The 16843-nt window shown below is 38.8% G+C and overlaps 1 protein-coding gene across 1 annotated transcript in view; it reads left to right on the top strand.

Annotated features, from left to right (window-relative positions):
* The first annotated feature begins 294 nt into the window (after positions 1-294).
* LOC105432403 (uncharacterized) overlaps positions 295-16843 on the top strand; it is a 41695-nt gene continuing 25146 nt past the window's right edge. The window contains exons 1-2 of the mRNA XM_089070638.1: positions 295-699; positions 15526-15777. Of these exons, the coding sequence (XP_088926764.1) occupies positions 15547-15777 (231 nt within the window). The 5' untranslated portion in view covers positions 295-699; positions 15526-15546. The remainder of the gene's footprint in view (positions 700-15525; positions 15778-16843) is intronic.

The raw sequence follows: 16843 nt of genomic DNA, 5'->3' as shown, positions 1-16843 counted from the left end.
AAAGAAATCCAGATCCGTTCGGAACTACGCGTGTAAGAGATTTCAACTTTATCGTAAATCTTCGAAAGTGGAAAACGCGGGAGCTCTCGCTCCCCGTTACAGCTCGTTTCACAGCTGATCCAAACGTAAGATTTAGATAAATGTCTTCCACCCCACCGACGCCGCCGTCGGGATAAGAAAGCACCCCCCGATGCTGATAAGAGCACCTCGCATCCGCGACAGGTCGCGGTCTCGCGGTGTCGGCGCCGATCTGCGCCCCACGGCAGATTCTCCACCCGCACCCTCTCGCTCGGGGGTGCGTTCAGTCAGCTTCGAGCCGCGAGTGGGGTAAGTTGCGCCGCGCGCCGGCTCGTTGGCCCTTCGCAGAGTGAGGCAACCCCCAACGCCGCTCCGCGCGCATCTCTCATTCTCGTCCGCCGATAACGAGAAGTTACAACCCCCGACGATCGGGCGCATCGTCGCGCGCCGAAACAACCGGCGCGGCGCGGCGCGGCGCGCTCGCGTAAAAAAAGCTCGCGAGAATCGAGAAATGCGGGTGAACGCTTCGTGATCGCGTCTCGCCAAGCCACCTTCCGACTCGACTCGCGGGTTTCAGTTTCTTCTCCTTCGCGCTGGGACTCGTCCCGAACTGAATGACGACGGCAGAAGGAAGCGGCATCGGTGGTTACATGTGAACGCGAGCAATTTCATCATGCTCAGGTGAGTTTCTGTAGTTACCCTCCCATTCGATCTACCTGGCGGCGTGACTGTGACTGCGCAATTTCTTATGTAACATAACTCGCTAGAAGACCTCTTGGGGCGGAAAAGCTTCGCTCTTGTCGCGTTTCGCAATCACAGCTGAAAGTCGATTCTTGTCGGGCTAATAACGTACGTTACGTTTTTATGTTCCGTATCTTCTTTCAGATATCTTTCGATCAATCTTGAATTAATTTTTTTCTTGATAAAAGTATCACCGTTTCCGAGCGATAATTTAAGATTTTTTCAATGTACTAAAAAAAATTTAATAAAATAAAATTTTCAATGTATTTCAATTTTTTTCGATATGTGATTTAATTCATTTTCTAATCATGACTTTCAAAATCTTATCGCATGTTCAATCATATTACATTATACGAAATTATAGTAAATTATAGTAAACTATAAAAACTATAATTATAGTAAACTATAAAAAAAATAAAAGTCATGCATAGAAAATAAAAATAATTTCAAGCGTGGCAGTTGCCAAGTTTTAATGGGAGTTTAAATGGGAATCGAAGAATTTCAGAAAGAAGTTCGTTCAGAGAACGCTTGATATCTGCATTTTCGTACATCTTTTTTCAATAAAGTTCAATAAAAGTTTACGTACTGGCCATTGACCCTGTTTCGCGCAGTAGTTTTGTTTCATTTGGAACAACAAAGCTTCAAGGTTTCTCTTTGAGCTTCGCGATAAATGGAGGAATTCGCATGTCACCAATAGAAGGTGGCTGTCAATTCTGATTGTTAGAATGGAGATGCGTGATCGAATGAGAGATCTGATGGAGTGTCGATTGTGAATTGTAGCGCGGAAACTACGACGACACCAGCAAATCTCTCAAGTGGGTCAACAAGTTGAACATTCTAAAGAGACTCGATTTTGTATTCGGCAGCACGTTGTGATACGATGATAAGACTCGAAAACGTGAGCAGCAATCGTTAGTTTCGCCGTCGAAGGTCTTTAGGAATTTATGATTAGATAGGACGAACTAATGTAACTCCTCTTAAGTCGCGCGACGAAGAAGAGTAAATGGACACGTTGCGTGCAACAAAAATGAAATAATTTATATGCACTAATTTTGTACGTTACTTTTCCAAACATGCCCGACAGTGGATGCATTAGCAACGATTACGTCGCAGCAACGATATACTGTGATACGTCTAATTTATTCATTGCATTGCGAGGAAAAAAACTCGTGGCTATTCTTACGCCTTAGTCGTCATTCCCATCGTTTTTTAAAACTTGTTGACGCGAAGAAAGACAAACGCATAATCCAAGATTCGCGCATTAATATTCAGCTCTTCTGACATGTTCATAATGCCGCAAATATGCGACCGTACGCCAAGACGAATTATGTTAAAAGCTATCCGCCTCGGTAGGGTCCAAGTCTCGAGAATCGCCTGAGATATTAATTTTTTATCTCTCTCTCTCTCTCTCTCTCTCTCTCTTACCCTCCCTGCATTTCGCGTATTTCTTGCCGAAAAACGAATATATTCGCTCGCAAATATTCCTTCTGTCAAAGTTACAGGTGATAAAATGCCGACGATAGATTGTACATACGTGTGTTGTAATATTTATGAATGGTACTCGCTCACGAGTACTCGCATGCCGTATAAAACTGCGGCCTCTATGCATTATTCGATGCCCCAAGATTTACCATCAAGTTTACGAACACTGATGGCGTAGAGCGATCCGAGTTGCTCGCGCAAACACCACGCTGACCGGAGTTTGGATTAACACAATAACGTAAAACATCGTACGAAACGAGGGAAAGATGAAACGTAGAGTTCTCTTTCTCTCTCGCAGCACTTTTAAAAAAGTGTTCGTATACAATGAACATAGAATGAGCTTTTCGGAGCTCTTAACATGGATGAAAGTTAGTTCACGGAATCGCAAATGAACTCAACTGCAGGTTTAATTACACGGTACACCTTACAATATTTATATATGTACGTAATTGAGGGTTTCACTGATATGAAAGCTGATGTTAAAAACGAACCGATCAATTTCGCGCTCTATTTTTGCCGCGATCGATCGTAGGTGGCGTCGAACACGCCATTGAAATAACGAGCGACGTTGAGTTCTCTCATTGTCGCTCGTTCTCTTCATTTCTTCTTTTTTTTCGCGCGCATCGTCGCGTTCCAAAAGAAATCGTTATGTACACGTGCACAAAGACACGTCGCAGATTCTGATCCTCGAGGCTCGCCTGCATAATACACGCGACGTTTTCATAACGCGCAAGTTTACATTTCTCGGCAGGCCGTGAAATGCGGCCTTTTACGATCCCGAGGGGGATGGTTATCACGCGGGGGAGGGACCGTACTTTTCAACCGGACTTTATTACATCCACGAGTGCATCCTGCATCGTGCCGGTATGTCTCTCCTTGCGCTAAGTTCTATTTTCGTTGCGCCATATCGATCCTCGCTTAAGCTGTTTGAAGTCGTAACGCCGCATCGTCTGACAATGCCAGATCTCTTTTGCAAACGGCGAAATTAAGCGAGGGCATTTGTCACGTATGTAGCGAAAGGAAAAAAAAAGAGAGAGAGAGAAAAAAAGGAAAGAAGAGAATAAGGCGGAAAAGGAGAGAAGAGCGACACTAATACTCAGGGGGATAAAAGAGGAGATACGTGCAAATCGTAGCGCGAGCCTCGTATTTTAAGCCGACGTATCATATGTCGGACGAGATAGATATGAACGTTCCAGATTTATTGGTACATATTCAGTCCGTCTGATATTTCCTCCATTTGTAATCCAATACACTGAATATTTGTATTCGCACACGGGGGAGGCGAGGGGCTGTACGTTCGAAAAATGATTCGTTCGATTACCGTCACGATTATTATAAGTGTTAAATGCGCCGTTACGTGCTTCCTTTTTTCGCTTTACGGCATTACCTACCGGGGCGAACTCTTTTTCGTAACGACTTCGCAACTTTCTGCGAAATGAATTGCGAAAGTAGTAAAAACTACTAAGTACAGCCGTAGCGTTATTCTTTCCTTTTCTCTCTCTCTCTCTCTCTTTTTTTTATGACGCAGCGGAGCTGTTCCGCTTTAAAGTGAACGTCGTTCTAAATGTGCCACAGTTGCTTGATGTAGGAATCAAATTTAAAAACTCCCGATGTGCCGTCGCCTCTGCCTGAGTCAACTCCGTCACAGTGATCGAGCTTGATAATTAAACCGACACGATTGCATTAATGCTACAAGTGCTTTGCGCGCGCGCCATCTTCTTTATGTCACCTTTTTTAATCATTTATGCGTAACGCCCTAATTAACGAGTAGCTATAGTAGTATATTCCAGAATTTCGATATAATTGATGAAACTTTTTAATAAATTCCCTTCACGAGTTTGGCATTTTTTAATTAACTGCTGAAATAAAATTCATGCATTTCCGCTCTAGAAGTTCAATTTGTTCAAAACTTTCAAACGTTTCATGTTGAACCTGATCACGCTTAACCATCATATTTTTTTCTTGAGAAAAAAATCAACTACGATTTTATTCCAGAATTTTCCAGACTACGGTGCGTGACTGCAAGGAAAAAAAGGCTCGATAAATAGAATCATACATCAAGAAAAATGTTTGATTGGATTAATTGGAATTCTGGTGGAAAATGGCCAAATCCGAATTTTCCGCTTCTACTAAAATCTACTAAAATTTTAGCTGAGATAATCGAAATTCCGATTGATATAATACAAATCTTCTGATCCATCTTCAAGCAGACATTTTTCTCAATGCACGAATAACGATACGGAGAACTTCACGACAGCCGAGGAAGTCGAATAAAAATTCAACAATCATCAAACGGTGAAGAGTATTTATGCTTGAATGTTCCTCTCATCGCAGTACTGTCGATATGTCGAGCGTTTCGTGCGTTTCTACAGAGATTCCATCGCACATTAAATATAGAAAAAGCAAACGGGCAACGCGCGCGTCGCGTGACAATATACGAAAATACTGGCAAAAGTTGAGTTCGTCAATTAACAATCGTGCGGATCGATGGTTAGATTAATTATTGTCGTTAACAGAGTGCCCGCCATGGCGGCATTCCCCTTCGCTGGAACGGAGTAATTAATTGCTAACTGGTAACAATGCTTGCGGACACGCGCCGACGACGACGCGTGCTCGTCATTAATTGAGGATCCAATCGAAAGTTATATCGTTACTTTGACTACGCGCGATACAAGTCTGCTCGGAGGTGCGTGTCGAGGTGCGTTTTCACGTTGTCCATTAAAATTCTTCGCACTCTGTCGAGCCATTTATTCACGTTTCTTCAAGCAGGATGACTATTCCGGATTCGACACGGACAACTTTATCGCTCGTTGAATTTTATTTCGAGGCACGAACAAATATTATTTCTTTTATAATCATCTTTTACATTGTACGAGATGTATATTCGAAACACCCGACTTTTAATTTCAACAGTGCGACAGTATACAGAACATTATTTGACCTTATCAGAGTAATGAGTTTACGGGAGTAATGAGAAAGAGGATAGCGCAACATTTATTTTGACCGTGTTTATTATTCGCGGAGATAGAATATCCTGTCTGTTATATCTATATTTTACTACCACAATATCGAAGATCGTAAACTCGAGAGAAATTTTCCGTTCAAGAATTTCCGTCGCGTAGATTTCTCCAGGGAGATCGATTTCGACAGGGAGATTTCGCGATGCGCTTAGTTAATTTGAAATGTTTTCTTCAAATTGCCGCGGGAGTAGATCGACTTTATGGAATGCGACGACGTTTTCGTGGGGAAGCTAACGGCGGCGGATTACGCCCGGCGCATCAATATGATAACGAGATCGTGATAGAAAGAGGTAACGCGTTTTGTCACGTTCTATTTATCTTCCGCCGTTTCCTCTTCGCTGATATGCGATTGTCGCGTGGGTGGCCACCACCCGCGAATTTGCATACTGAAATTTATCATTGCCACGCATTTACCATTGCCACGATTTATACGCGTTAGGTTATTCGGTAAAACTGTACGGGCGACACTTGGAGAGACTTGGCGAGATTTTTATCGCGTCGTAAAGCTTCCCTCGCGATTTCGTTTTCCATTCCGATTCAGCAGTTAATGACTGCATTGCAACGTTCCGCATACTCGGCTGTACTAAATTGGAATCCGTTTGTTTATTGAAGTATTTTCCCATTCACGTATTTTAACATTCTCTCAACGCACTTATAAGTCTCGATTTACCATGGATACGCAACGTCGAATATATCTATTATAACCTTCCATCGATTATTGATTAAGCGAACGGGTATACGCTAGATTGTGCGTCCATCATTATTGCACGTTTTATAATTATTTCTCGTTTGGTTTGGAATGTAATTCCGCGAATTATAATTCACGAGCAACCCTCGAACACAATCCCCCCTCCCCTCGAGATTCCGCGCACATTATACAAACTCGGCGTGATACGAAACAACTTGTCGCGACAGTTCGGCGTTAATGCCATTACATTACCCGTTTAATCTGAATACCATCAACATAATCGTGTTTGCCAACATCTTGCCTCGGCTTGCCAGCCCTCTGTATCTTGTCTATTCAATTATGCCTCCTTCGCCGGGATAACGTCACGGTCATGAGGGAAGACGCGGTGACATTTAACGCAGTGCGGGGCAGTATCGGCCCTTAAAGACACCAATCGGTGGTGGTAAGCCACCTCTGATCCTGATGGATTGCTATCTTGTCAGCCTCATAAGATCTCGCTTCCCGGCTCGAGCTGAAAAGTAATAGACGTAGTTCCGCGGAACTGGCTCCGAAGAGCTCGAAAACAAAAAGAAGAGGCGGACGACACTTGGACACAGATAAAAGGAATGAGCTCTTGGTCGACCGCTCGTACCTCCTGATCCTGACGGCAGTCATCGCGTTCTTTTTGTCAGGAGCACCATGAAACGCTCTTTCCTGAGAGAATCAATCGTGGAAGCGCGGTGTTTTCTTGGCTATATGTATAAGTGGTTACTTTGTTGGAGTGCTTGATATTCCGTTCTCGAAGGACCTCTTCTCCCTCCCGATGATCTTACTTTAAGTTTACTAATTCCAATCGTTCAGAGTTTGCGGAATCTAGCTTGCGGAAATGGAAATCTTTTTTCTGCCATATTAATAAAGTTTTTTTTCTTTTTTTAAATCGGAAAAGGTTCGAGAAAGAGTCGGCTGCTAACTCCTCGATAAAAAAAACTTTTTACAATATGAGCTCAAATCTGTTATTGACACTTTTTGCAACATTTTTATGTTTAGAAAGATGTATAAATGTTTATAAATGTTTAGAAATTAAAAGATTAAAAGAAATCTCTCGGCTTCTTTTCCCTATTGAATTTTTATTCAGATTTTCAAGATAAATAGTCAGTCAGTTTACATTAGAGAGAAAAGCATATTTATATTAGATCGTTAGCGGCGAACATTACGTGTTTACTGAAAATCTTGCCTAAATTAGTACTATGCACGGGTCACTAGCGTAATTTTGAATTAATAAGCTTTTCCTCGTATAAGCAGAAAATCAGTCTTTTTCCGGAAACTACCTGATTTTCCGCGAAATATATTTCCGCGCATTTCTATTTTCTTTCCCACGGCATTGGAAATTTTCATTTTTGTTTCGGACATGCCGTTGCTACAGGCGCCTGTAAGGGCGAAAAAGTTCAGCTCGACATGGCGTCGATTTTTAAAGTTAAATTTCCGATGTTGACAGGCTGTTACGCATTAGCTTTGAACGAACAGTTATAAAGAATTTTGTTTTCACAGCAGTAGCTATTGATTCTTTAGATTACGTGCTTTTAGCTCGGAGCTTTTTGGTTTTGTACGTGGAATTTTCCCGTTGCATTTGCGAGGCAACAGAAAAAATTCGAATAAGGAACTACTTTGTCTGATTCAGCATTGTTGCGTTAGATATGAACAACATTCTAGAAGAGAAATTACATTTCCCTTTCGTGCTCATTACGAACAGCTCTCGGTGAACACGATAAATCCGTATGACAAAGGAAGAATGCAACGGTTGCTTTCCCATGATATAAATATTGCGGAATTCTACGTCGCACGCGAAAAATGCTACACGTATTTCGAACTCTTTGTTCTTATTATATTTAATAGAACATAATCATTCATCAGCTTAATTATCTCGAGCACTGCAACACGTTAAAATTCTAAGAGACGAATTATCGAGAATTATTATCGAGAAATTTTCTTTTTTCTAGCTAAATTTATAGGAACACACTGTCGTCCGTCTCTTCTGTATTTCAAGAAATATCAAGTATTTAACGAGAAAATTCATTTCCATGAAGAAACGATCACATATTTCTTAAATTGCATCTATCTTTACAGTTCCGCGATTGTTTATACAAATATACGTGGATTTTCATTTCTAGAATGATTTCCTGGTAAAGATGGCAAAGGGCAAAAAGAACGGTATTGATTTGACATAGGAATTATACTGTCAAGAATATAAAAATTGACATTATTTCTCTAGAGAATTTCCAATCTCAATTGAAATGAGTGCTTTTATCATCGTCTAACGACATAGAACACGTACATTATAAATGTCAATAACAAGAAGAAAAGACTTCTTTATCCATTCAAAAGACTTCTCATCCATTAGCTTTGTTACATAGACATTTTTAAGACAAGCTGTTATACTAATTAAAAATCTATGTGTTGCTTCGCTTGGGTCAATCTTTTATTTAATTTTAATTCCTTAAGCTTTATATTAAATTTCGTCGAAAATTTGATAAAATAGTTAAACGTGAGAGAGCTTGCGTTAAAATTTTATCTAGAAATAGCTTTTGTATTCAGGCCGCCACTTATGACATACACAAAAAAAAATCCCTCGACAAAGTGAAATCATCAAGCATTCATTCTCCCATGTTTTTATTCTCTCGAGTCCTCTGCATTTTTATCTCGCTCATTTTGCATTTTTTCTTTCCTAAACAATCACAGTGTGAAAACCTTTAACAGAATTATAGGCTGCATCACCTTTTCTTTTGGATTTTTTCATTAGACACTATTTTCCCAATCTTTTTACGAATAAATGCTTTATTTAATTTCAAAATCCTACAACGAATTCTGATAATGCGTACGTGGGACGTTATAACAAGCAATCCTAAGTTTGTGAAAATAATTGACGTTAACGATTGATTCATTCGAGAACTACGAGCAGGCAAAAGCGAGTAGCAGCCGTCATCGTTGCGGGTCACGATACACACACACACACACACACACACACACACACACACACACACACACACACACACACACACACACACACACACACACACACACACACACACACACACATATATATATATATACATACAGTTTCCCTTGACTTTTTCGTTCGCAGTTCTCAGCATTATTCCACGTGTCTCTCGTTTATCCTCGACCTCGTCAGAAACTCACTTATTCGTGCTCCGCCCTTCGAAATAGGTACATGACCATAGAATAATTTTATAGACGATAAAAATTGAAACGAATCATGGTCGTATGCGTATATACGGCACCGCACTCCGCGGAATTGGCATGAATTCCACGCCGTTAAGCTCGACCGTTTCATTTGCCGGGTTGCTCAACCGGAAGATAAATGGTTTCCTCGGATGGCCGCGGGAAAAATGATAAGAGAAAAGGGCGAGCGCGAGCGCGGCGAGGGCAGCCGGAAGGAGCGCATTGCGTGTGGAGCGCTTGTTGATCCGTACATAAATTAACGATGTTTCCACCCTTCGACTTTTCCGAGGACTTAACTCGCACGACAATCATTATGCCGGCGGTGTCGTTTGTCTTAATTGCACGTCAATTAGTATTCAGTTAATTTTTCGCGCGACGCCAGTCCGCAACGCCAATCGAGCGTGATAAACGTTTTCACGTTATATTTTGAGATTTAATAGAATGGTGCGCGTGATTAATTACGTTGCCTTCATTTAAATACTAATACTGCGAGCCAAAAGTGATTGATAAATGGTCGGTTGTTTGGACTCAAAGGATTTACGAAGAATGTAACATTTTGTAATTAGTTACTCTTCCACGACAAAAGATTTTAAATATATCATATATAATGGCCTACATAGTAATACCATATGGGTAATACCATAGTAATACCATATACTTTATGGGGAAATATTCTGACTTTACTTCTTATCGATTTGATTTGCATGCCGTTGTTTGGTTGATAAACTCTCAACATGCTCCACGAAAATTAATTATTGGTATAAGCGATCGACAAATCCTCGAAATCAAGATATTTAATGGTCTCGGGATTTAACCGTTGCCAAAATCACAGTGGCAATCCGCTGAATCGCACGTGCCAATTTAAAAAAGGAAAATAGAATTGTAATGTCGGCGTGACGGAGAACGCAATTTATGATTTAGACTACTCGTCGGACTTCCGTGTGATATATCGAGTTTTTCTATATCCATCGAGTGCATCTCATTTCGGAGTTTAATTGTCGCGTACGGCCATTGTGCATTCAACAGCTCGAAAACTCGAGCAAGTTCAATTCTTGCAGGAGAAATACGAAGAAAAAGAGAGAGAGAGAGGGGGAGAGGGAGAGAGGGGGGAGAGAGAGAGAGAGAGAGAGAGAGAGAGAGAGAGAGAGATCGGGGGAACATTCGCTATTACGAACTCTCGTCGCGTTCCATCTTCGTTAAAGGTGTTCCTTGTCCGCCCAATAATTCATACATCTTTTCAGACACGATGATACGACGTGGTAATTACATTCTGAGAGATTAGGCCCTAATGGGCGCGCGTGCGCGCGCGCACGCAGCATCTAGGTGGATCGTCTCTCGTGCGGCTCGTTGTGAAAGCGCAAAATTAATCTTAGCCACGTAATTCAGAGCACCGTGGTAGACGTTCTCGTTTACTACGAACTATACGAATGTTCGTGCTGGGTGGCCATAAACGACTTGTCGGACGAGTGATATACGGTACGGCCTACGGCGGAGAGTCGATCCGTCGAAGTATCGTAACGAGTAATTGACTGCGCTCTGCTTGCTCCAATTAATTAACTTTCAGTACTTTGTCGTTTTCCTTCCTCCTCCTCTTTCTCCTCCTCCTCCTCCTCCTCCACCTCCTTCTGTCCCTCAATATAATGGATATTTAATGAATGTCCTGCGGATGCCCAATCACCTTCCAATATTTCTCGATATTCTAATTTCTGAACTTCTTTATTACTTTTTCTTATTTTAATTTTTAATCGATGCACGTCAATAGAATTTTTCTTTTTTGACGACGTCGTAGCCTCGATGTACATCGATGACGTGTACTGGGATTTAAAAAAAGCTTTAATTTAATTTGTTATCTTTTTTCCGTTCTATTCGTTTTATTTTATTATATTCCTTACAAAGCTTAACAAGATTTGATACAATCAATATCATCTCTTTTGTAACTTCAGCTGTATCAAAATGAAAAATTTAGTAATTTTTAGACATGGAATTCACAATGTATTTCGCGTACAACTCGATTAATTGCTTGTAATATTTAGTAAATAGAAATATTTATTCGGGCTTGTTTTGTCGGTTTATTTTATAGTTCTAATAACGCATTACCGTAGTTAATTATTTTGAACATTGTCAGATATAATTACAGAACTGCTGTAGACAGAATTGCTGTAATATTATTGTTGTATTATTATTATATCGCGGTTATTACTTTAAATTTATTATTGGTTTCGTATCAATTTTATAGATTTAAATAGCTCTATCATTTTATTTAATAAAAAAGGAACACCATATATTATTTGATATCGCAAAGCGAAAATAATTAAACTTCTAATTCCAATATTGTATACTTGATTTTAGTTGGTCTGGTTCATTTTGTAGGTCCATTAAAGCAATGCTGTATTTAAGCTGGTAATTAATTTGGGCGTGACACGTGTAATCGCAAAATGTCGCCGTACTTGTAACGGCATATTGCGTACTATCGGATGTTATTAATTATGACTCGCGTTAGTCAATCAATATCAATAGCACGTTAATTAATTTATTACCCCTGAAACTTGCGCGTAACTTAACCGTCGACGTAATCGCAGTCCGCTAAGGAAAATGCCGATGCTGAGGACGCAGATAATCTCGCAATAACGATATGCGAGTTGCGAAGGTGATAACGTAGAGAAAGAGAGAGAGAGAGAGAGAGAGAGAGAGAGAGAGAGAGACCGTCGCGTGGGTGATAAAATAACGAGCGCGCGTCATGACTGTTAAATGTCAGCGAAATATTTTCATCGAGCGGCGCGTCGTAAGTTGAGTAAACGTGCTCAAGCTTGCACAAGATCGTAATGGTGTCGGCAGTTTGTTGCGGAGCCACTGAATTATAAAAGCCTCACTTTGAAATTCTATTGTGCGTCGCGCGTGCCTTATGATTATATTCGCGGTGGATTTCCATGGTTTACCCGATGCCGAACGTGTCCTTTTGTTAAAAGTTCAAGCGTGACAGACTCCCCCGTCTGCGAGTGCGCGGGCGAGGCTCCTTTACGAGAAGTGAGTTATCTCGTACAGACGCATATGGAGGCTCCGCACGTCTTTGAAGATGTATACATAGATCGGGAATACGTGTATGCACGGTCTAAATTGCTTACTCAGTAGAAACGTGTCGGCAGACGTAATGTCGTAATACCGCACGTGCGTATCCTAAGTTTTCGCAGAAGAGATTCCATTTCATTGCAAAGTTTCCGTAGAACTTTCTTCCGGAGGTCGCGCTTCTTTGCAATAACGATACAAGAAGAAATAACCAACGAAATTAATGCGTTTGCACACCTTTGCGTCGGAAAGTTTTTCGTAATGATCAAATTTCACATCATTCGTTTCTGTAATTAATAGACTATAGATTCTCTCATAAAATTTCATGCTCGTTTTATCAAAGGATTTTACAAATATATTGCTGAAACTATAGTTTCTCTTTTGTAGTACAGAAAATAGTAAAATCTCTCAATGCGGATTATTTCTCAATTTCTCTTCAATCGCTATATAATTTAAAAAAACTGTAATACTCGATAATTTTAATCGCTGCATACTCATTCCGAAAATATATTCTATAAACTGCATCGACATAAAATTTCCCGTAGAGATTTATTTGTACAAGAAGATAATTCATTCACATATAAAAAATGAAATTGGCATAATAGGAAAGAAATGATTCATTCATCTTTGTTTAATTTTCATACGAAATATATGAATTATATTGTTGTAATTAGATCAATTATTTTAAATTGTATTATTTCAGTTTTTAGCTTCGACAAACTTTATTTGCCGTTTATTTCATCTAGTAAAAAAATCATTCTCTGTCAATAAAACTTGCTCAATAAAGCCTTTATCGACTTCGCCAAATCGAATATCCACCACGTATAAAGCACAAACGAGCTTTATTCACTGCGTCGATCACGTCCAACAAAACAATTAACAATATCACGATAATTCATCCGTGTTGCTGACGGTCATGTTTTCTGAACGCGCTACATCCCGTTCATGCCTTCATATTTCGTGTTTAATTACGTAACGCAAGATATAAACAGGTGTTCAATTTCCTAGTTATTATTCAGTTTTAGTCCTCCGATAAATAATCATATAAGCCGGTGTTACACGCTTCAATCGGAATATATAATCAATTTTCAATTTTCGTCCCCGATCTTCCCTCATTCCCGAATTGATTGCAATTTATTTTTCCACCGCGTGTCACCGCGTTCGAAAGGCAGCTGAAAGCCTTTCTGGTCGCTTACTTTCGCGACGTACAATTCCCGGCCGTAAATTAATCCGTTCCCGGAACCATTTTACACCTACGCGAATAATCGATAATATATGCACGGCCTATATGAAAGAGGTGTTACGTGTGATGAGAGACATGCTCCTGTCGGTGCATCAAAATGCACGTCGCAGTTATGACTTGCTGGGGAATTAGGCGGACCAATATAATGCACACTAGCTGTGCACTTATCTGGGTCATCTTCCCAGTAGAAACCGCTCACATAGATATATAATGACTGTTCTTGGAAGTTCCTCGGGCATTTAATTGTCTATCTAGAAATATATACGTGCATTGGGCACGATGCACATAATTAAAATAGCATGTCCATTAAACTGATGCAATCAGTGCAACACAATTGAATGAACCAGATAAAAATCAAGTTTATATGTTTATGATTAGTATAACCATAAAAAAGAAATTAAGATATATTTAAAAAAGACAAAAATATTTTTTTAGAATTATTTTGTTGTTAGGACTAATTAGTTATTTTATTATCAAGTTGGTCGTAATATTTTTGATTCAGAAAAATCATCCCTACATCGTCCTTCATTAGCACATTATCGTTAAATATTAATTTTATTTTCAATGGATGTGGTATTTCGATGGATTATATGTTTCTAATTTTGTTCGTACTGTTAATATTTTCATCAAAGTGGATTTTGTTGTTCGAACATTATTGAAAATTATTCTATCTCGCATCAGCATAGTATTTTAAACTCATCAAATTCATCAAATATTTTGATAAACTATTTGTTTCTAGTTTTAATTTTCCTGCATAATAGGATCAGAAAGATGTAATTTCTCGAGATATTCAATGAATTCGTAAGTTTAAAATGTTACGCTGATGCGGGGTAACTAAAGATAGTTATCGAAAGTTAAGAATGCAGCACAAATCAGACTTGATAAAAATGTCAAGCAATAAAATTAGAAATATGTAATTCATCAAAATATCCGCTGAATTTGCAAGTTTAAAATGTTATTTTCGAGTAATATGACTCAGAATAGTTTTCAAAGGTTAAAAATGGAGCAATGAAATCGGAGTTAATGAGAATGTCAAGGAATAAAATTAAAAAGACGTGTATCCATAAAATATTCCGTGAAATTAATATTTAGTATACTGAAGATTTTTCTGAATTAAGAACGTTAACTTATTGCAATCTAGCAATAAAGTAACTAATTAATAATAAAGAAGCACTAAAAAATATATTTTCCTTTTCTTTTAATTTTCTTCCCGTGGCTGTATTAACTATGAGCTTAAGTTGGCACAGCCACTATTATCATCAAATCGACTAAAACAATAAATCGCGTATAAACAATATTTATCAATAAAGAGTACTAAATTTATATTTATTTTATTCAATTACCTAATAAACATTATAATAGCTTTCTAAATAACATATCTCTCCTGTTTGAGGTTAATTAAACCTCAATATTTCCCCCCCTCCTCGGTGTATTAAGAGATATCATTTAATAATATAATAATATTTATCGAAACATTATATGATTATAAATAAATATCGTTAGTACATTAATAAATATATGACCTATATTTCTCTCAACACGACTTGCTATAATTTTTCGTGCACTCCCGAGAGAGAAACGAAGTTTCAAGCAATTAAGTTTTGTAGTATTGCGTATACTTGTCCTTTTAACGTACCATGCGAGGAAACTTAGAAGAAAAAAAAGTTTTGTTGTTTCTCAAACTTCTAATAGACACACCGTTAGCTTTTCAAGAAACATTCTTGCAATTGCTAACGATGTGCTCGCTACAGAGCAAGACATTTTCCGTTGCAAAGATACTTTTAATTTTTATCGAGAATAAAATTTCCCTAAGATGTAGCTCAGATTAAAAATTCATAGGTTACTAAAATGTAAAGATCAGATCTTGAATAAATTAGTATAATTAATTACTTCATTTTATCCTATTTCTTATGTAATACATTTCTCGAGGGGAAACGCATTGCCATTTGTTTAATGCTAATTCAATATTTAATTTCGGCGTTAATATTTTTTGCAAATAATTATGACTGCAAATATTCAACGAACGTTACGGTGAAAAATGCATTGTGTCGCAGGAGTGAAAGGATGTTACCGTGATGTTACATCGAAGCGCTTCGTCGCGACGCCGGCGAGCGTCGCCAAGCGTGGCAAACTCGAGCCAAGCGGCATCTTCGACGATGCGAGGTCGACGAGCGAGCGTTGCCACTGAGAAACCCCTCATCTTGCCGCCAAGCAGCCCCGGCGGAACGATGGAAAGGCAGCGGTCGCCGAGGGGTAGCATGGTGCCGAATATCGCTCTGGATACCGAGAGCGATTCGCCCGATGAAGTTAGTATATATATATATATTCACTCTCAAAAAGCAAAGTCATTTAAATATATATATATATATATATATATATATATATATATATATATATATAGAGTCAAGCCGTTATTGCTTTTTATATACAGAGATGTGAAATACAGATTCCCAGTCGCCGCCAAATTATTTCATTTTGTTAAACAAAGGGAATAAAAATAACAAAAATCTATTCTGTCCGAGAAAGACCTGGATTATTATTATTTTCAAAACCGCCACAAATAACAATTCAAAGAATTTGATTTGACAAGCATTTTTGCGACACCGGCGGTCGTGCAGACCATAGAAAATAATGTCAATTAATTGAGATTTTCGGTCAACTGAGCTTCAAGCTTGAAATATGCAACCGATTTCGTTCTTTTTTTGCTTTTTTTCCTGTTCCCTTCAGGCTACGCAATGTTACATGGAATATTCAATTACTCAAGGGATACTCGACTGTACAGGTGTTTGACGTTGTATTCGATCGATATGAGCGTGTACCCATCGGCGAAATCGAATGCGAACTTTTTGTCACGCGTGTTACACATCAGTTTAGCCATCAAATTTTGAGGTCATGAAATTTTCACAGCAGATAGATTGCTATCACATGTTATTCATTAGTGAATGATTGGCGCGTAGGTATGCGTTTCCAAAGTTATCGGTTGGCTTTGGACAGCGATCGTTAAAATGATTAAAATACGTTCACTTCAATCGAGAATTTCGACATGTTTCGCAAGCGCGCAGCTTTGCTTCCGTATGCAAGTATTAATTTATTCTGTACATTAATTTCTATATGTTGGTTAAACTAGATATATTATAGAAAGAGATATGGGTGTATAACATTAACATGCAAATTTCATTCTCAAATAAAATAAAAAGAATTAATAAACATAAGTGACAGTAAACAAAATAATTTATAAAGCGAGAAGCGACACGCAGATTCACTTGTAGCATGACATGATATTATATTTGAAAAAAAGCAGAAGGCAAATTATGCGTGTAGAGAAAACTTCATATATAAAAATTAAAAATTAATTTCTGTCCTAAATATTTT

The sequence above is a fragment of the Pogonomyrmex barbatus genome, unplaced genomic scaffold (assembly GCF_055798465.1).
Source record: "Pogonomyrmex barbatus isolate J1 unplaced genomic scaffold, ASM5579846v1 scaffold1, whole genome shotgun sequence".
NCBI lineage: Eukaryota > Metazoa > Arthropoda > Insecta > Hymenoptera > Formicidae > Pogonomyrmex > Pogonomyrmex barbatus.
Note: the sequence above shows the minus strand (reverse complement) of the source record. Positions and strands in the feature narration are given on the sequence as shown.